Raw genomic sequence first — 22221 nt, 5'->3', positions numbered from 1 at the left:
CCAATGTGATTTTAGTTCTTAATTATTTTTCATCTTTTCATCTTGGTCTGTCCTTGAACTATTTCAACATTAGGAAAGTTTATATTGTACTGATGCCAAATATTTCTGAAATTTTGTTTATGAATCCTATTTTCAGATTTCTTTCTTCCCTTTGAATCATCAGGATGCTATTGCTCAGGAGCATTTGCCAAAGGACAATGTAGGTACATTGTCCATAGCCCAAAACATTTTTCCTAACTTTGGTTAGGTTAACTGTAGTTACCAGGGTCTTTAATGGAATTTTCTTCTTCTTTGCCTGGTTATATGATATTCTGGACAGGTAAGCATTTGAAAACTGATAGTCTCAAATATGCACAACTACCAGAGGTCCTTAACATCTGTCCTGTAGACAGTATTTTACACAGGTTACTCTTTTTGTTTTTATTTCTTTAAAGAATGCAGTTCAGGGGCACCTGGCTGGCTCTGTCAGACGAGCATGTGATTCTTGGTCTCTTGATCTTAGGGTTGTGAGTTTGAACCCCATATTGGGTGTAGAGATTACTTAAAAAGAAAGAAAGAAAGTGCTCTTCACCGCTACAACTCTTCTCTACATCTTGCCAAGTTTTTTTCTGAGAAATTTAGTCTCTGACTAGATAAAGAAACAAAATAGTAATGGAGTGAGAGGAGCAACAGGAAATATCACTGGCTGTTTTCTCAAAAAACAGCACCCATCCAGTAGAGAATAGCTGCATGGTTTTCTCTTAGTATGGTTCTAAACCAGAAGAAAACAGTGAAAGAGGAGGTAATGATCTTTTATATCCACTTACATATGGCTTGTTCTCTCATAGAGTAACTGATGGGTATTTTTCATTTCTGTTCCATTGGCTAGTAGTACTTCAATTTATTCATTTCTTTTTTATTATTTATTTTTTTTGGGGGGCAATACTTACTAAGTTCTTGCTGTGTGCCAAGCACTTTGCTAGGTACTGGTTATATGTTGAACAAAACAGACTTGTTCTTCTTTAATTGGTGGCAGGGGTATTTTCTGGACTTTGTCAGTAATACATTTTTGCTGATGGTTTGATGTTTTAGTTCCCTGTTGCTTTTTTTAGTATTTTCTGGCAAGTTAAGAAGGGGCAGTATTAAAAATGAAAGAAAGAGGGCGCCTGGGTGGCTCAGTGGGTTGAGCCGCTGCCTTCGGCTCAGGTCATGATCCCAGGGTCCTGGGATCGAGTCCTGTATTGGGCTCTCTGCTCAGCGGGGAGCCTGCTTCCCTCTCTTTCTCTCTGCCTGCCTCTCTGCCTACTTGTGATCTGTCTGTCAAATAAACAAATAAAATCTTTAAAAAAAAATGAAAGAAAGAAAGACTTTATTAATAACTAGTCTAGATGCCAGTTTAAATTCTTTCTCCATATGAAATTTTTAAGTTGCTCTGGATTCAGGAAATAACCTCTATGAATAAATACAGTGTTCATTATCCTGATTTAAAGTAGTACTTCCCCAAAACCTCTTATCACAGCTAACTTACTACTGTCCTCACCTTTTTCTTAAACTTTACTTTCTTAGTTAGATGGATAAAATTATCATACCAACAAAATTATCATGTTTTAGGGTCCCCTGGGTGGCTCAGTTGGTTGAGCAGCGATGCTGATGCTGACAATTGACTTTGGCCCAGGTCATGATCTCAGGGTCCTGTGATCAAACCCCCTGTGGGACTCTGTGCTCAGTGGGGAGTCTGCTTGAGGATTCTTTCCCTCTTCTATCTTCCCACCCCAGCTTGCTCGTGCATGAGCTCCCTCCATTCTCTCTCTCTCACTCAAATAAATAAAACTTTGAGATTAATCTCTATTTAAAGATAAGCAATAAAGCTGCATTAGGCAATAATAAATGAAGAATTACTTTTGGTTTTTAAATTTATTATCTGACATTTATTATTAAAAAGAAAGTTAGACATTTGATTTTTCTTAACCCTTTGTACATAAGGAAACAAATAATTTCTGTAAGAAAAAAAAAGAAATAATTTTGTATTCTTGTGTTTAGAGAGAACTTATTGTGGAACTTTTTATATTTAATGCTTCCAGCAAATATTATGAATTTTTAAACAAAAAATTTAAAAAATTTTAAAAATCACAGAATTTAGCATATAAATAGGAAGAAGCACAAAATACATATAGACTTACTTACACATCTGAAATGTAGTAAATAAAGTGATTGATTAATTTTAGTAAGTAAGCCTTTAAAAACAAGATAGAATGTTGATTTATACTTTGGATAACTAACATTTGCTTTGTAATTTGTAATAGAGTTATTGTCAAGAAAAGGGAACTTTGAGCAAAACAGAACCTGGCAATTATAGGACACATCTTATTTTAATTTCCCAACTGTCAAGTATGGAAAAACAAGAAAGCTTTCTGTGTACGGAATTACATGTATAAGACTGTAGTCATCTTGAGGGTAAGGTCCCTATGTAAAATACCTTGTGCCTCTGAACGTTACAGTCAAAAGAGGCTTGTGCTTTTGATGAGGGAAAATATAATGTCTCCCTTAACCTTTCTAAGATAGATAGTAACATTTGTTTTAAAGGCGGTAGTCAGAATTTAAAAGTATTTTCATGTTGGCTACACCAGTCAGCAGCCAGTTTGTTCACCCCTGGTGCACCTGTGTTAAATTTGTTGTATTGCTGGCGGGGAGGGCGGGGGAAGCAAATTTATAGGCAAAGTCATAGTATGTTGTTCACAGCTCTTTCACCTAGGGATTAAAAATTGTTTGCTCCCTCCCCCCAACTATATCTACGCATCTGCCTAGATCCCATAGCCCTAAAGTGTGTGCTGTCTGTAGCTGAAAATCAGTCTCAGATTGAGAAGAAGAAACGTGTCTAATTGGTGCTTTGTAGTTATTTTGTAGCAGAGGTAGATTAGCATTGCTGAAAGATTAAGCTTTATGTCCATTGGACACTTGCCTGAGCACTAAGTTTGATTTGTTTTCCACAGGTTTGATGCTTATAAAGTTGTTTTATTTGTGTTGTACCTGAATAAAAGGATATTTAAGAATAAAAGGATACTTGATGGGTTTTCCCAAAACTCTTAAATTAAAACAGTCAAGTTTATATAACATATAACTTGAATTTTAAATTCATAAATTGTGTGTTTATAATAATTGATATGCTTTTTTCTAGGGGCCACCTACAGATGCTCCTGCAGTGGACACGGCAGAACAAGTCTATATTTCTTCCCTCGCACTGTTAAAAGTAAGTATTGAATAGAGATACTTGCTTTACAGAACTCTGTTGCTTTCACTTTTACTTGGGAATATTTATTATGTTAACCCTCAAACTTAAGTCATTGCTCTAGGTGCATTTGTAAAATAGGAGTGTTTTATTTCCACTGAAACAAACTTAGGTTATTTAAAAAAAAAAAAAAAGGTACCAAGGATCTTAAAGCTTAACCTATCTTGCTCTTTACAGATGTTAAAGCATGGTCGGGCTGGAGTTCCCATGGAAGTTATGGGTCTGATGCTTGGAGAATTTGTTGATGATTACACCGTCAGAGTGATTGATGTGTTTGCTATGCCACAGTCAGGAACAGTGAGTACTTTTTATGGTTGCCTGCTGTAAGTAAATGTGTTTCATTTCTCTTTCCTTTTCCTATGCAAAATAATTTTGATCACATTATATTTTCTTTTCCTGATAGGAAGAATCCATCATAAGATTAATGATAGAAATTTATACCCTGTATGGAATTAAATCATTCATCTTTTAAATGCATCATGAGTTCCCTTTAGATCCACAAACTGAGTGATGCTACCATTAAATCCCTTAACTCATAACTTTCAGCTTTAACTAGTATAGAATACCAGACTTAAAAGTTCGTTACCCTAAACTAGTAGGGTATTAATTTGAACACTCCATTCAGAAGATTTTAAAGACCCTCTTAATTAGACTTTTAATTCACATGTTATCTAGTCCTCATGTTTTATTCCTTTTGATTTGAAATATGATCCCCCAATTTTTATTGGTGATAAATGACTTTAAGCTTTTCATATTCAAATGTTAAGTTTAAAGAAACCAAAAACTTGTGGTAAATTTTAGTTCTTTAGCCCAGGCTGGTAATTTCTTCATAGAGGAAGTATACTACATACAAATTTTGGAAGTCATCAACTTTACCTGTGTAGAATGCATTATTCTTTCTGGAGGGTTTTTGTTTTGTTTTGCTGTTTTGTTCAGTGCATTGGACTTGTGTAAAAAAGTGTGCATTTAGAGCTAAAGAAAATGGCCAAAAAACCCGTCTGCTTTTCTTACAAAAAGCTACACACATATCCTTCTCATCTTTTTACCTAGAAAAATATGTGTACTGTTCTGATGGTTGTTTTTTCTGTAACATGCAACATTTCTCTTACTGAGCTTTAGAAAATAACTGGATTAAGGAAATTGTCGTAAAGCTATTTGCTTGTTTGCTTTGTTTGAGGCTCTTAACGGTATACCTCAATAAAATAGATAATAGAGTAAAACAAGTTATATATATATATATATGTATATGTATATTTTTAAAGATTTTATTTATGTATTTATTTGACAGAGAGACACAGCGAGAGAGGAGACATAAGCAAGGGGAGTGGAAGAGGGAGAAGCAGGCTTCCTGCCTAGCAGGGGAGCCAGACATGAGGTTTGATCCCAGGACCCTGGGATCATGACCTGAGCTGAAGACAGATGCTTAATGACTGAGCCACACAGGCAACCCTATGTTTTTATTATTTATTTATATACAGAGAGAGTACATGCTGAGAGGTGCAATGTAGAGGGGGAGGGAAAAAATCCTAAGCAGACTCCATGCTTGGCAGAGCCTTATGTGGGGCTCGATCTCATGACCCTGAGACAGTGACCTGAGCTGAGATCAAGAGTCAGCCACTTAACCGACTCAGCCACCTAGGTGCCCAGGCATTTTAAGTTTTTATTTATTGTTGTTTATTTGAGAGAGAGAGCGAGAGCACGAATGCTTGTGAGTTAGGGGAAGGGTAGAAGGAAGGGGGGAGAGGGAATTTCAAGCAGACTTCCCATTGAGTGTGGAGCCCAGTGTGGGGCTTGATCCCAGGACCCATGGGAATATGACTTGAGCCTAAATCATGAGTCGGATGCTTAACTCACTGAGCTACCCAAGTGCCCCATTTTTTAAAGGTTTATTTATTTATTATTATTTATTTCATAGAGAGAAAGAGAGGACCCAGCATTTTAAATAGAGTAGTTACTACAGATTACAGTGTATTTCTAAATAATGCAAAATATAGACAGATATGCAAATTTTTCTCCAAATGGACTAGTTTGTTGAGGTAAACTAATTTAGATCTGCTGATTTTGTTCACCTGGCTATCCATTGTATTTATTTTGTACATTTGGTTATAGGGAAGTATTCTGTGTGTTAACTAAAGATTTAGATTTATCTAAAGTAAGGCTATTTTTATATCTTAGGCTATTTTTTTTTAAAGATTTTATTTATTTATTTGACAGAGAGAAATTACAAGTACACTGAGAGGCAGGCAGAGAGAGAGAGAGAAGGAAGCAGGCTCCCTGCTGAGCAGAGAGCCCGATGCGGGACTCGATCCCAGGACCCTGAGATCATGACCTGAGCCGAAGGTAGTGGCTTAACCCACTGAGCCACCCAGGCGCCCCTATCTTAGGCTATTTTTACCTATATTTATCTTTTATCTTTCATATCAGAATATGAAAAACATAATAAAGTTAACTAGTATTTCTGTTACCTTTGGTCCTTATCAATTACAATAAGGAGTTCTTAAACTTTGTTAACATTATATCCTTGTAAATACTTGTTTGACAGTATGAAGTAGAAGATTTTGATCTTTGTGTTCATTCTGTGTAGTAGAGTAGAAGAGTTTCTTCTGGCCTGAATCAGCTTTCTATAAAGATGTGTGTTTCTGTCTCATTCTTGTGGGATTTTTTTTTTTTTAAAACACCCTTTAAAAATGTAAAAAACCTATAGGCAACAGATTGTATACCCCTGTTCTTGAGGATGCTTTCTCAGTTGGAATTCAGTTATTGTTTGTTTTGGTGGGAAGGAAGTGCTTATGTTAACTGGTTTATTGGGCTAGATTAGAATTAAATCCCTGATATTAGAAGAAAGCCTTGTAGAGCTAATATGGCAGTGATTTATCATTGGAGAGATGACATTAATGCCTTTAATTCTTCCATGTTCTAGGGTTTTTTGGTTGAACTAGCAAGGTAATGCAGTATTTTTAAAAGAGTTGGTTATATATTGTCTCTAATGGGGAATGGGGAGGTGGGAGTGGAGAGAGAGAAAAAAAAATTTTTTTTTTAAGATTTTAATTTATTTATTTGAGAAAGAGGGAGAGAGAGAAGCAGACTCTTCGCTGATCCAGGAGCCCATTGTGGGGCTTGATCCTGGGACTCTTGGATTATGACCTGAGCCGAAGTAAAAAGCTTAGCCAACTGAGCTACCCAGATGCCTGGGAGAGAGAGCATCTTAAGCAGGCTCCACACCCAGTGTGAGCCAATGTGGGCTCAATCTTACTACCTGAGATCATGACCTGAGCCAAAATTGAGAATAGTTCTAACTGAGGCACTAAACTTCCTCCCCTCCCAACCCACCCACCAATAAAACAAGCAAAAGTTACTCTGGGAAATTCAGAAATTATTTTCCTTCTTTGAAGTATTTCTGTTACTGAGGAAAAAGAAGACTTCAGGTTGTTGATTATTGTAGTAGCTGAATAGTTAACAAAACTTTGGATAGGATGGAAGGGACATAGTGCTTGTCAGGTATCAGAGAAGGCATTTGAAAGTATGCTTGCCAAGGTAGATCTAACCAAAAATAGTTGGTTCAGTTATTTGGTATTTCTGGTAGTAGTAGATGTGTATGTGTGCTCACACGCATGTGCACATATGAGTAGCCATGGCCGGCCGTAAGTTCTTAAAGGATCCCCAAAACTGTCTTAACTCATTAGCTAACAGCAGTTAGCTAATTTTAAACTTTGGTGGTTTTAGAAGTTTCATTAAAGTGTGGTTTATAATTGATGGAAACGGGAATCAATTATCAATATCTAAACCTAAAAAATTACTTTGGTATCCCAAAATAATATGTGTAGGGGATTTGGAGGTAGCTCTTTGTTCATGTAGAGTGAATAAATGTTTGTGGGTCTTTTTTCAGAGTTCTGAAAGCCAATTATGTTTCTTTCTGTCTAAACCAGGGTGTCAGTGTGGAGGCAGTTGATCCAGTGTTCCAAGCCAAAATGTTAGATATGTTGAAGCAGACAGGAAGGTAAGTATTTTAACTGATTATATAAAGGAATAATGGGAAGTATTTTTAGACATGTAGTTCAAAATCTTGGTGTTTATGAATATCATACCTAGGAAAAAAAGTCATGTAGTTAATGTAAAAAGTATTACTTGCAGTGCTATGTGTCACCTACCCAGCTAGTATCTCTTTCTTCTAGAATCAAAGAAATTTGCCAATGAGAAAACTGCCTCATGTTAAAATTCTCAACCATCATATACTAAGCTTGGCCTGTAGCTTCCCTGTTTAGCATATGGAGTTACTGTCTAGTCACGTACAATTGAAAGAGCTTGTATGTTCCGCGTATTGGAACTGAATAAGATTCTGAATATTTAATTATATTAAGCCTATGATTTTTAAATTTTAAATTTTAAAGATTTTTAAAGTAGAATTCAAATATTCTTCTTCAAGTTTTCCCCCCCAGATTAAATCTCAATAGTTGTCATTCTCTTGCTCAAATTCTTCTACTGTGGAAGAAACTTCAAAATTAATGTTAGCAAAAGGCTCAGCAGCTGAGCAGAACAGTGCAAATTGGTTTTTGACTGAGTTCCTAGTTCTACTGCTGGTTTAATTGATATTTAATCCTTTCACAACAGTGGATCCTGGTGTCCATTGTTAAAATTGTACTCTGCATGGAAAATCCAACTCCCAGACCTAAGGAGTTAAAGAGTAGATATTTACTTGAATGCTGAAAGGGTAAAACTGGCTCAGAGAAAGTGTGGTAACAAGGTGAAAAACTGAAAGCCTTATCTACCACTGCTAATGTGCGTCTCTTAATGATAGCACTCCTTTGTCATGCTTACTCATTTCCATGTTTTCTGGATAATATGGTGTATGATTTCAGTGTTTCTAATGGTGCTTTTTTCACACCTGTGTGTTTTTCATCTCTTCCTAATTTATACCCTGTTAGTGTGTTGTTTCTTTTCCTATCATAAATGTGTATTACTTGTTCTGTTCTGAACCGCCGAATGCCCTCTTTGTTTCAGGCCTGAGATGGTTGTTGGTTGGTATCACAGTCACCCTGGCTTTGGTTGTTGGCTTTCTGGTGTGGATATCAACACTCAGCAGAGCTTTGAAGCCTTGTCGGAGAGAGCTGTGGCAGTGGTTGTGGATCCCATTCAGAGTGTAAAAGGAAAGGTAGAGTAGATTCTGTCTTTATTAGCATCTGCTGCCACATTCTGTTTACAAATACATTAAATTAAAATTTCTTTTGTTTAAAGCAGGATTCTTACACACAAAAAACCCCTGTCTGGGTACTTTAAAAAACAAACAAAAAACCTGTACAAGTTGAAAAATGTGTCATCTTAATATTATTAGCAATATAACTACTTAGAGATTTGTTTCTACTTTAATCAGGTATTGTCTAATCATAAATGTTTATTTTTAAATTTGTATTTCATAGGTTTAGGAATGTTCAACCTTACTAAAAGCCTACTGTACACATTTTATTAGTATTTTAATAAACATTGTTCTACCTTCCTTTATTTTAGAATGGTGAATTTGGGATTGGCACATTTTATGTATCTAGTTAAGGACACTCTGTTTTGCAGACTTTGTGCAGGACATATTCTGGAATTGGATGTTGCGAATATTTTAGACAATGAAAACTTGACCTAAACACTTAGTATCAGCCATTCGCATTTTTGGAGTGAGGACACAGATGAATGATTAAATATGCTAAATGATTATGAAAAGAGATTAACTTGCAAAGCATATTGGGTTATAGTTGTTCTTTGTTGAAATCTTTTGTTCTTGTTTAGTTCTTTTTTTTTTTTCTCCCTTCGTTCGTTCTCTCTCTTTCTTTCTTTTTTTTATTTCTTTCTTTCTAGCCCCATATGCCATTTTCCTATTTCCTGCCTCATGACAGCAGGGAGCAGCTCTATTATCACCTTCACAGAGCTGTCTGCAAATGTGAGAGGCAATTCGATTTTGCTCAACCACAGGGAGAGTGGATTAGAAAAACTACAGAACATAGAGAAATTGGCTAGGTGGTTACTGCTTTAAAATACTGCTGAGGTGTCTTGTTTGAGCATGTACTTCCATTGTAGTGTAGAATAATTGTTAAAAAAAAAATCACAATACATTTATGGAATCGTTTTTATGCAGCTTTTACAAATAATTTTTAGAGCACTTAAAAATAAATATTAGCTTGCTATCTAACAGACCTGGAGTTTGCTAGTATTGTGGATTACATTTACATCTGCTCACCAGCTCAAACAAACTAAATATGGCTGTTAAACATGGAGTTTTTATCTGTCATGATTTGAAGTTGAACACTTTCTGACATCATATTATTATGATGAATAAAAATTGAGGTCTTCTCTAAATCATGATCCTATTACATGTGATTTAGCTTTTCAGAGGTGGAATCTAGCCACAAAAACAATAATAGAAACCGATACACTAGACTATTCAAAGTGGATTACTTCTGATGTTTGTATATACCTATATTTCAATTTACTTTTTTTAACTAAGTTTATTATTACTTAACTGTACAGATAAAAAGAGTGGAAAATCCTTGACTTTTATTAGTTTTATGAATTATAGTACAGTATAATACTTCTTAAATCTAATTCCTGATAATTAAGATACCTTTTTAATAACTCAAATTAATTCATTTAAGTAATAATTAACATTTTAGAAATATAAGTTATCTGATTAAGTCTCTCTACCACAATATTTACAAAAAATAATTGAAGCTTAATGTTAAATGTAATTAGAATTCTAATTTGCAGTATCAGTGTATCTGACTTTTTATACTTGACTTGTGATGGTGGCCACTTTGAATAGGAAAATATAAACTTAAATACAACGAAAGAAGACATTCTCAAAACAAAATAAATATGTATTTTTAGCCATCTTCTTTATAGCATCTTAAAGGACAGTTTTATATTATATAACTGGAATTTGCTTTATTTCTAATTAAACATAATTCATGTTAAAAGAATGAATTTTAAAAATACACTTGTGTGACATGACTTGTCATCTGGTAAAATGTAGTTATTTTTTCAAAATAACCTATCTAAAATTACTTGATAAAATCATAGGTATCACTGTCTAGATTTATAGTCATGAGAAAATAGTTCTGAAATATTTAGTATACATACCTATCACTGATGATACACATCACTTCTTGTACCTAGCGTGTAGATTCACACAATTTCATGACCTGAATTAAGGATTCAATTCTTTCTCAGTAATGTAACTTCATCTATAGGATGTCTGAGTTTGGTTATAATTTATGGTTCTTTTAGTGTCAGGACCTCCCAGAACTATGAGCCAAATGAAATGCTAGTAAACCCATGGCCAAAGTTTTCTAGTTAAAATATTAAACACAAGAATATAAGCTTATGAAAATGAGGAATAGCATGGGATTCTCCCTCTCCCTTCTCTGCATGTGATTTATCAAAGCTGTCAAAATATTTAGTAAGACAATGATTAGATCAGGAGTTAAAATGACAATCTATATGTAAATTATTGAAGTTGAGACTGTTCACTTAATACCTCTTTACTGTAAATTTTATATTTTCATTTTTATAAATCCCTATATTATCTATTTTTGAGTGATTAGGTAAGCACTGAATCTTTGTTATCTCATTAATTCATGATGTTTGATTTCCTTTTATAGCGAATTGATTGTATTTTTATGGAATTATTGCTGTGTGCCAGGTATTGTGTGATAAATATTTCAAGTTGTCTCATGTATTCTTTAGAAATTCCGGAGATTCCATTATTACTCCATTTTGTCAGTGAAAAGATTAAAAAAATTAGGGTCAAAGAGATTATTTTGCCCAAAATTATAGCATTATTAAGCAGCAAAACAAGGATATAAATCAGGTCTATAAAATTTCAGAGCTCAAGCTGTTCTGCTGACTCTTTAATAGTAGACAGTTAGGAACTATGTAACTAGAGGAACTCAGGATTGGCAAATGAGTATTAGAGGTCATTGCAAGACTTTTTCTTACCTTATATGGATAGATATCACTCCCTTCAGTGTAAGTCACGATAAGGGGCTATGTATTTTATCTAAGTTCTCAATAGTACACTGTACTATTTATAGTAGTTACTACATATTAAATGATTTTCCTCATACAGTGTTTGTTGATTTTTATTTTAAAAAGCAGTTTAGACAGACTCATTCCTCTCAGCTTTTGCAACATCCCTAGGACCAAAATTGAGACCTACATAAATAATTAAATATACTATATAATAAAGAATCCATAGCCCTCTGTATATTATGTAATCCTGTAAATGTTTAAAAATGTTAAAGGTGGAAAATAATAACATGTATAATTTAAATGGAGAGTAGGTATATAGAAGTTAGTGATGTGCTTAACTCTAAACTTTAGTGAATAGTTTTTAAAATTCTGTTTTAGTTTATTTGTAAAATGTATATATTCAGATATTTTAAGCTTCAGTTCTCAAGTAGTAAAGTAGCAGCCTCTTACTTAAAAGTTTTGTTATCTTATATATTCAGCCCACAACTAAACTTGATCCAGCAGCAGATTTAGAAGTTAACTTAGCTTATATATCATTATACTTCCTTAGGACAAAAAGAATGATGACTTTGTGCAAAGTTATAAAACTACCATGCAACTATTACTACTTTTGAAAACCTGTTTTCTTATCATAATTTCTGTCAGTAAAATGTTTATATGTTATCTGCTAACTGATAACAATCTTTGTTTGTTCTCTATTTTGAAAACATTAAAAGAAAATAAACCACTAATAACCCTTTAGTCCATATAAATCTTCACACTGGCTGAATTTTCTTGAGAAGCTTTTATTCAATCTGATCAGAAATAACTTAGCTGCAGGTATTTCTTAAGTACATATAATGTGCCTGTGTGCCAATGATTCTGGTATATAAAGTAGATGAAAACAACAGTCTTGGTCATTTTGAGAAGATAAGTCATATACATTTAGTGTATGGCAGGTAACATACATCTAGTGAGCCAGATAACATTCTGCCAATTATGTGCTGATAATTCTACATTGCATACTGATAGAATACAAATTACACTGATACTGCTTTGTTTCTATAACTAAGTATTAAATTGGTTGCTAGAGAGAGAACTAATGCAACAAATACTTATTCAGAACCTTGTATGTGCCAATATACAATAAAGTAGTACTTGTTTAGCAATCATAGTAAATGCAAATTAGAAGAAGAGAAAAATTGGTATGACTGCACGAAGTGAGTGACGCTTGAACTGAGCTTTGATAGGTGGGCAGGACATCACTCCCACAAGAAACATTTGTCTTTCTGGAGAAGAATGTAGAAATAATTCTGTTCCAGGTGGTATCCTTATTTACCTCTTTGTTCATGCTTTTCTCACAGATATATTAGAATGTAAAATGAATAGTTTTTGGTGATGTTATTGTTGTCTTTGTTCAATATTTCATTTTTTAAAAAGGGGGCTTTGAAAAGTAAATGCAAATGTAGGAGGAAAGAATTAGAGAATGAATATTATGAGCATTTACCTATTATTTTTCAGAGATTTATAAGGTTTTCTTTTTCAGCGTAGGGGGGCGGGGCAAGTATTTTACTTATCCAAAAGTTTTGTATTAGAAGTGGAGATTTTAAACTACTCAAAAATAGTTTTGTCTTAGCTTTTTCTTCTTACTGTGGAAAATATGTATCATAATGGCAGGGCATAGAGTAATGAAGAGCACAAGCTTTGTTACCAGGGCTTCAGTCGAATTCCATTTTTATCTCTCTCTCTTCTTTATGGTATGACTTTGAGCAAGTTATCTAATCTTTTTTTTTTTAATATTTTATTTAATTTTATTGGACAGAGAGAGAGACCACAAGTAGGCAGAGAGAGGGGGGGAAGCAGGCTCCCGCTGAGCAGAGAGCCAGATGCGGGGTTTGATCCCAGGACCCTGAGATCATGACCTGGGCCAAAGGCAGAGGCTTAACCCACTGAGCCACCCAGGAGCCCAGAGCAAGTTATCTAATCTTGAGCTTCAGTTTTGTCATCTATTAAATCAGGGCTTTTAGTACCCATCTCCTAGTATTATGAAGTAATATGTTATGATTAGAATGTGCATGCTTTATAGGAGATATGCAATAAATGACATTTTATTCTCAAGATTAAATTAATTGCTACTTAAATAGATTAACAACTAGCTTATTTTAAAATATAAGATATGAATATTTCTGATAATTTTTTTTAAGGAACAAGTCTGTAACTGTGTTGCTCACTTTAAGAAGGTAAGGGTAAGGGCGCCTGGGCAGCTCAGTGGGTTAATAAGCCTCTGCCTTCAGCTCCAGTCAGTTGGTCGTGATCTCAGGGTCCTGGGGTTGAGCCCCAGGCTCTCTGCTCAGCGGGGAGCCTGCTTACCCCCTCTCTCTGCCTGCCTGCCTCTTTGCCTGCTTGTGATCTCTGTCTGTCAAATAAATAAATAAAGTCTTTAAAAAAAAAAAGGTAAGGGTAATAACTACAAAAGAAATGAAAACTTGCTTGCCCTTGTGTTTTGCACCTCCTAATTTAAGAAGACTCTTTTGAGTCAGCTGATTTTTTTATTGAGCACTTACTATTTTTCTGACATATTTCTCTAGGACATGCTGATGGAGACAAAAAATAAATGCATTAAGATTCTGGCCTTTGAAATGATTAATGTCTCCCATCCAAGTACTAACCAGGCCTGACCCTACTTAGCTTCTGAGATCAGACAAGATTAAGTGCATTCAGGGTGGTGTAGCCATAGGCTGAAGATAGTGAAAGATATTTAGAATACCTTAGAAAATCAAAAGATTTTCTTTTGATCAATATCCCATAAGGGTCAGTTAGGGCTTGATAGTCCTACTCTCAGATTGTATACACACACACACACACCTTTTCTTCATCTAGTTTTCCAGATTGCAAGAGAAAAATAGAAAATAGGACACATAAAAATTCTATTTCCACTCCTAATATAGCTCTGTGAGCATACCCATCCAACACTTGGAACAAGTTTAGTTACTATATTATCTTTTGTTTGCTTCCTGTTTTACACTCTTATTATCAGAAATTGTCAGCTAGGAATGTTAAAGCAATTTTATGTTTGAAATTCTAAGAAACATAAATCTTATACAGAACTAACACTTCTTAGTATAGTTCTTTTAATTTATAGTTTCTGAGTTTAATTTATAGTTTAAAGATTCTGTTTTAATAACATAGTCTTTGAGCTACTTTATTATTGTTTAGTACTTGCTATGTATTTTGAGTGATAGAAATCTGTTTCAAATTAATTCAAATTAAGCTGTTTTAGTAAAGATAAAGGAAAATCTTTAAAAGTCTTCCCATTATCTATAAGAAAATTATTTATTGACTTTTTTTCTTTCCCCAGTCTAATGATGGGGATGATGCTTGGTCATTCACCAGATCCTTACTGTTGACTACTGTGTCACAGGCATACACTGTAGACATAAAGAACAAGATCTACTCCCTGTTAATGCCAGTATTGTACCAGAAAATGCAAACCATGACTTTATATAGGCCTTTCCATAGCCTATATATTTTAATAAGTTTAATATGTTCTTATCGTTGTAATTTCCTAAAGAAGTTAAGATTGATTATGAAGCTAGATATTCTTGTAGGTCTTAGTTCATTCCTCAGCGATTATTCTTAGATGACTAGTAAGCTGATTAATAGATACCCACTGCCACTTTTTATATTCCAAATTGCTTTACTGGATGAGTTTTTGTTCTAAATTAAACACAGATCAGTGCTTTCTGGTGTTTGGGTTTTTCAGTTCAGTGTGCCATGGGAGAGTATTTTATGAATTCAGAACAGATCAGTGATAAAGAAATGGAAAGTGTGTGTTTTGTAAACCTAGTGATTAGATTTTTATAGAAAACACATGCCCTCCCCCCTTTTTTTGAAGGAAAAATAAACATGAATGGTCAAACTTTATATAAAATGCTCTCTTTGGATATCTTGATTTCAAATAGATACTTATTCTGTACCATATTGTGTGCCAGGTATTCTGCTGGGGAATGGATATATGATGGCGAATAAGATACAAACATTGCTGTCAAGTAACTGAATCTAATAGTACTCTTTTCTTGCTTTTGTGTTAGGAGAAAGTGTTGTATCAAATAGCTTGGTGATGGAGAGTACTAGCTTTGGCATGCTGTGTATGTACAAATCATAGTGGTATCACTTTGCTTGTTGTGTCATCTCATTTAATTTTTCCATGTTCTCTGAACCTCCATTTTCTCATCCATAAATTGTGAACATTAATACCTACCTCTCAGTATTTCAGAGCTTACACAAGGTGATTTCTGTGCAATAATTAATAAACTCAATAAAAGTATAAAAGTGATACACAACCAAGTATTAACTCTTACATATTTTTCTTGCAAAAATGACCTTGCCTAGTGAGAGATGGTGGTTTGCATTTTTCTTAAAGATGATGTTAAAGCACAAGCAATGTATGTAAATCCTTTATTCCCCTTCCATCTGCCTTACCACCTTGTTAATTGTTAACATGGTTGAGCTCTAACTTGTAGTCTCTAAAGCTTTTTATTTCTTTCCTTTCGGGCAACTATCAAGAAGCATACCAACTGTATTGCTTTAGTTTTTATACCAGAAAGGAATCTGAAGTCACTTGTTCATTTTATAGAGGTTGGGTGGGTAGCCACCAGATAGAATTGGTATTCTAAGTTGGTATCAGACCAGTGACTCAGAGGTGATAGTCTCTTGTAGCTCATAAATAGTCTAGTTCAGTTTTTAAGTTTAGTGTGTATTTGTCATGGTCTAGAAATATCTGTTATGCAGGAGTGTCAGGATTCTAGGGATATTGTGACTTTTTAAAAGATAATATTTGGTATAACTGTATATTTAAAAAAATTATTATTTTTTTTAAAGATTTATTTATGTGGGAGAGGGAGAGTGCTCGAGCAGGGGGAGAAGCAAAGGGAGAGGGAGAAACAGATCTCCACGAGCCGGGAGCCTGACTCGGGGCTTGATCCTAGGACCTGGAGATCATGACCTGAGCCAAAGGCAGATGCTCAACCATCTGAGCCACCCAGGCACCCCTAAAAAAAACTTTAATTAGGAATTTTTCTAAGGAAATAGATGTCTTTAAATGTTTCTCCCTAATTTTCCTTTCTTTTTAAAATATTTTCTTTAAAAAAAAATATGTTCTTTATTTAAGTAGTCTCAATCCCCATTGTGGGACTTGAACTCATGACCCCACGATTAAGAGTTGCATGGTCTTTCAACTGAGCCAGCCAGATGCCCCCTCCCTAATTTTCTATTGATGCTTTTCATATGTCAAGTGTCTATGGATACCACATTTATAATTCTGATTTAGTTTTGGGAGTACTTCTTTTCTAATTTTAACACTCTGTCGCACTAGCAGTACTCTGTTGACTAGGTCAGTTGCGGTGCTCAAATAAGGAGGTTTCAAATAGGATTAGCTATGCAAGAGATTTATTTGGGTAAATACCTGTGATAGACATAGGGGACAGCAGTATAGGTGTGACCCTGTGGAAGGAGAAAGGGAAGGTAGAATTGGGAATTGGGTGGAATTGGGAAGGTAGGAACTGAATCAGGCTATACAGCATGTTTCTGAGGAAGTTTCAGCCAGACTGATGAGTTGCCCTTTAGAGGAATGCTTTCTCTTTGGAAGGAATGCCTAATTTCTAGTACCCCCACTTTGTCATTGGCTGGGAGTAGTCTGAGGGAAACATGATTTGGGGTGAACTCCCAGTCAAAGGTGTAGCATGTGGAGGTGGTGAGTCAGCTATGCTCTCTCTGCAGTAGCTTCTGTTGAACGGAGGTCTGAGGCGGTCAGCTCTGTGACTGCTGCAGTTAATAACACTAAGAACTACAGTGGCAGGTATACATGTATTTTATTTAATCTTATCACCAGCTCTGTGAGGTGTCGTTCATGAGCAAATGGAGACATTGAGAGCGTAAATAACTTATCCCGATTGCTGAGCTAGCCAGTGGTAGAACCAGAATTGTAACTTAGGCAGGATTGTGATTCCAGTGGCTCAAGCATTTAAGTAGCTATACCAGACTGACTATGTGCATATCCTAAAAATTTCTGAACTTTATGATTTAACTATATTCTTTTTATAAAGTTTTATGAATCTAAAAATGTCTAATTACCTTTTGCCATACTAGTTTCTTAAGATCCATTTGTTTTCATTAAGGCATACATGTTCAGAACTTGTGGCTTTACTGTTTGAATTTTGATGCATGTCTTCACTTGTCAAAAAAAAGTAAATTATGGTAGTTACACCCCATCCCCCTTCTCTCCCGGTATATTGAAGTTGTACTACAGATCTCTAGCTACAGTAAGCAGTTCTCCAAGGATGAAGAAAGAAAATGTACATACACATAGGAATTTCTTTTCCAGAGCTAAAATTGACATTTTATAAATAATTTCCGTGTTGCAAACTTGAGACTAAGAAATCACAGCAATTCAGTGATATGCATTTGGCATGAGTCAGTTTTAGTTCTTAGTGCTTTTCATTGGAAATGGCATAAAAAGTAAGATTTCTTTGAATTTTTTATGCTATGGGCTTACAAGAGACAGAAGATGTTTTTCTCTTATAGATGCTTGGCAGTGCATGGCAGCAGAAGTAACGAAAGGGTCACAAACCCCCGCAGTACTTCCCAGGTCAAATGCACCCTTAATTTTTAAAGAATCTAGAAACAACCTAAGCAGTTGATAATAGGTCATTTCTAGGTGATAAAGGGTATTTGATATGGAGTGCTGCTTTTCTTTTACACCTAGCATTTTTTATAGTCATTTGGAGACTTTATGTTTTTAAATATGTAGTAACTGGTAACTGAATTACAACTTTTTTCTTTTTTTTGATATATGACATTGATTTTGAGGTCTTAAAATTTTTCTTTCAAGCTTTGTTTAAAAAAAAAATTCAGTTCATTTTATTTATAAGCACTTTCCATAGTCTTTGACTTCAATATAAGTGCAATTGGAAATGCCTGAGGCAGCTACTGTTACGAGAGAGAGACAGAGACAGAGATGGAGAGATTATAATTATAGTAACTACTGCCAAAAGTGTTTATGCATTTTTCTTTCTGATACCTTTGTATTAATTTTAGGGGCTATACAATATAGCCTCCTTTGAATGGAAAAATTGGGAAACATGGATTGATGCTTTAGAAATTTAGTCTAGTCTCTCAGTGACCTAGCAGTTGATATGAAAATATGAATTTGAAAATAAATAGCATATTGGGTAAACTGTACTATACTCATGAAAGAAGCCAAAAAATTATGGATTAGACGGAATTTGAAAATAATTACAGTTTTGAGTCCTAAACCAGATTCGTTATTAAAATGAAATGATAGGTTATTGACCCTTGGGTGTGCTTGGAATAAATATGGAACACAGTATTGTTTTTAAAAGTATTTGCTTTTATAAGCTAAGACAGATGTACAAAAAAGATGCAGTTTTTATTTTGTATTGGCAGCTTCCAAATATTTAGTATCTATTTCCAAGAGTTGCAATTAGTAAAGCAACCATGGTACTGAAATCTGCACATCCCACAAGCTAATTATATTTGCAAGGTCAGAGTGAATACATATTTTCAGAAAAATAAAGGGTTATATAAATATGTGTCTTCTACTTGGCTGTTATATCACAGTTTGTTGATCTGGAGTATAATGTGTACAATTCACAAATTTGTCTGATAACAGAAAGTGGTGTGTGATTGTGTTTATTTTACTAACCAGTATATTCACAGCAATCACTTCCAAATATCTCTCCAGTAAAGATGTGTTAATTACAAAACAGACAAGGTCTTCTATTATATTAAAGCTACTAACAAGAAGACAGCAGGAATCACACATGTAAATAGCATCATCAACCCCTATTTTAGTCCTCTGTTTTGATCTGTGAGTTGCGCATAGACCAAAGGTGCTATTAAAGACTGAGTGTATGAAATAGGCAGCATTATATGAACAAAATTTATTCAACAAGAAAACAGACCTTTAACATGAATTTAACAAGCCTGAGAAATTATAAACTATCATATGCTGCAGATTCATGCAGTGATAATAAACAAAAAAGGAAAGTAAGAGGTTTCCCTAAGCTAGCCAAACTGCTAATGGTTTTGTTATAAGCTGTCTACTGTTGCAGTGACCTCTGAAAAGTCTCAAGGCACTTGTACCAGAAAAAATTAAATGGTCAGGCTGGTGGATAGAGATTCAGTCTGGTAGATAGGACTTCAGCATGGAAAGGAATAATAAAAGTCTGGCATCACATTCCTGAAAATAATCTTTATACTTTCATTTGAAAGTTTTTGTTATTACATATTAATGAGGTAGTTTTGTGCAAAGTTTTTGGCTACATTACTATTTGGATTTAGAAAATAGTAAACTGGGGGACGCCTGGGTGGCTCAGTTGGTTAAGCAGCTGCCTTCGGCTCAGGTCATGATCCCAGCGTCCTGGGATCGAGTCCCACATCGGGCTCCTTGCTCGGCAGGGAGCCTGCTTCTCCCTCTGCCTCTGCCTGCCATTCTGTCTGCCTGTGCTTGCTCTCTCCCCATCTCTCTCTCTGATAAATAAATAAAAAATCTTTAAAAAAAAAAAAAAAAAAGAAAATAGTAAACTGGACTGGTTTAATGTATGTATACTTCAAAACAAACTGTTCAGAAAATTCATGTAGCTCCAAAAATGGATTTTTGCCCCTGTCCCTTTCCCCATACCTTAATTAATCTTTAAGGGTTCTTTTTGCAGTATATTTTATCTAAGATTTCCTTTCTGATCCATGGAGTGACCACTTTGCTGTCATTCTGTTGCATCATGCTGTAAATACATAAACATGGAGAAACGCCTTCAGCTTATACACACCTCCAAGTGCTCACCAGGGCTTTTTCTTGAATCTTACTGTGGCATAATTAACACCTTCTTCACCCATTGCTCATTAGTGCACTGGACATTAATGAGTCTATTTTGATAGGTTGCTCTAAAAGAGGAACCCACTTATTCTCACAGTGCAAAAGGCAATTATAAAATTGTACAGATTAAAATGTAGACTATATTGCCATATTTATATTTTTATTGCGTACTAAATCTAATTTTGGTCTGCAGGTTGTTGAACATGTTAGTTTCCTTAAGACAGTTGCTATAGCAATGGCAGCAAATTCCTTTAATCTTGGTGTAGTTAAAGTATTCTTTTCTATTGGCTATCATATTGCTATTCAGGAATTGTCATAGATCTAAGCATGTCATTTCACACAGGCCATCATTTATTATCTGAGTAGTATATTTTTAAACTTTTTCTCATTTTTTTAATAGAGTTTAATTTTTTTGTTTTAGATTTGTTTCTGACTGATCATAATATCTACTTAGCTGGTATTTTCATTTCCTTTTTATGAAGTTTCACACCTGCTTATAATATTCCAGAGAAATATTATGGAGATTTTTGCATGTAAAATAGCTGCCTGCTGTTTTAGTTTGAAAGTGTTCAGTATAAAACAATATGTAGGCATTTTGTTGTGATATGTGATGGAATTTTTGTAGTTTTGTAGGATCGGTTTTTTTCAAATGATTTTACTGAAATCTTAAAATGGAATCGAAGTATTCTAAGAACAATTGGGTTAAAACGATGCTTGGCTCTTAAATTTACCACAGTACTAAAATGGTGGCAGTTCTTAATTCTGAATTTATTTAAGTACATCTATTAAAATGGTCACTTCCAGGGTGCCTGGGTGGCTCAGTCGTTAAGCAGCGCCTGCCTTCAGCTCAGGTCATGATCCCAGGGTCCTGGGATCGAGCCCCACATTGGTCTCCCTGCTTAGCAGGAAGCCTCCTTCTCCCTCTCCTTATTTTCCCACTCTCACTGTTTCTCTCTGTTAAATGAATAAATCTTAAAAAAGATCTTTTGCTTACATTTTATATATTTATTTTTCACATTTAATTTAAGTGCTTTTTAGGAAAAAATTTTATTTCTATATTTTAAGCAAGTGTTTGAGATCAGGTCATGATCTCAGGGTCCTGGGATTGAGCCCCATGTCAGACACTCTGCTCAGTGGGGAGCCTGCCTCCCCCTCTTGCTCTCTGCCTGCCTCTCTGCCTACTTGTGATCTCTGTCTGTCAAATAAATAAATAAATAAAATCTTTTTTTAAAAACTATGATAATATCTGATTAAAGCATGTCTAATATTAGTACCTTTTTTATGATTTTTTTAAAATACATGACAAAAATATAAGAAAAGCAAGAAGTATAAACCCAGGCCATATTTATTTATATATAAATATTAAAGTTAAGTCTGAATTACAGTTATATAGAAAGAAAAAGGAGTTTTCACAAACTATTAAATCATGTATGTTCTGGGAATACTTGATTTTATTTTGAGGCAAGAGGACTCTGGGGAAATTCAAACTGTTAGAAATAAAAGCAAAATTTCATAGTTGACTTTTGTGGTTGTTGTTGTTGGCCTGCCAGAATGGACACTTGTAATGCTTTTTGGTCTGTTTGTTCCCTTTGTACTATTTGTTGACCCTCTGTGGTAGCCTTTTAGAAAGTGTGACTTTTTCTTTATTTAGATCTTGTTCTTTAGTATACAGCATGTATACATACTTCCTACAAACATACTTTTCAGACTTGATTAGATTTAATTTGTCTTAACTTGAAAATAAATTTGCTTTTCCCCTCTTACTCAACTACTTGCTCAGCTATACTCAAACTGTATAGAAACAGGAAGCAGTCTAGTTGATGATAACTTATAATATTAATCTCAGTTAAAGCACTTTTAAGGGATATCTAGAAAAATGTATTATCCTGCTTTAAGATTTTTTTTATGTGACAGAAGTATTGAGTTTATTCTCTAGGTAATTGATTTAAATTCCCTGAAAGAAGCATCTGTCTTAAAGTCCCAGTGCTTTACATAAAACTTCACATTTAAAAGCTTTAACAAGTTCTTTCAAATCCATGATAATGAACAGAACAAAGTGTTCAGATAATATGTG

At 34.6% G+C, this 22221-nt stretch overlaps 1 protein-coding gene across 1 annotated transcript in view; it reads left to right on the top strand.

Moving 5' to 3' along the window:
• PSMD14 (proteasome 26S subunit, non-ATPase 14) overlaps window positions 1–22221 on the top strand; it is a 109781-nt gene that overhangs the window by 55054 nt on the left and 32506 nt on the right. Inside the window, exons 4-7 of the mRNA XM_059167184.1 lie at window positions 3155–3226; window positions 3443–3562; window positions 7192–7262; window positions 8264–8414. Coding sequence (XP_059023167.1) covers window positions 3155–3226; window positions 3443–3562; window positions 7192–7262; window positions 8264–8414 — 414 coding nt within the window. The remainder of the gene's footprint in view (window positions 1–3154; window positions 3227–3442; window positions 3563–7191; window positions 7263–8263; window positions 8415–22221) is intronic.

Source organism: Mustela lutreola, chromosome 3 (assembly GCF_030435805.1).
Source record: "Mustela lutreola isolate mMusLut2 chromosome 3, mMusLut2.pri, whole genome shotgun sequence".
In the NCBI taxonomy this organism is placed as follows: Eukaryota; Metazoa; Chordata; class Mammalia; order Carnivora; family Mustelidae; genus Mustela; species Mustela lutreola.
This window is presented reverse-complemented; position numbering and strand designations above follow the sequence as displayed.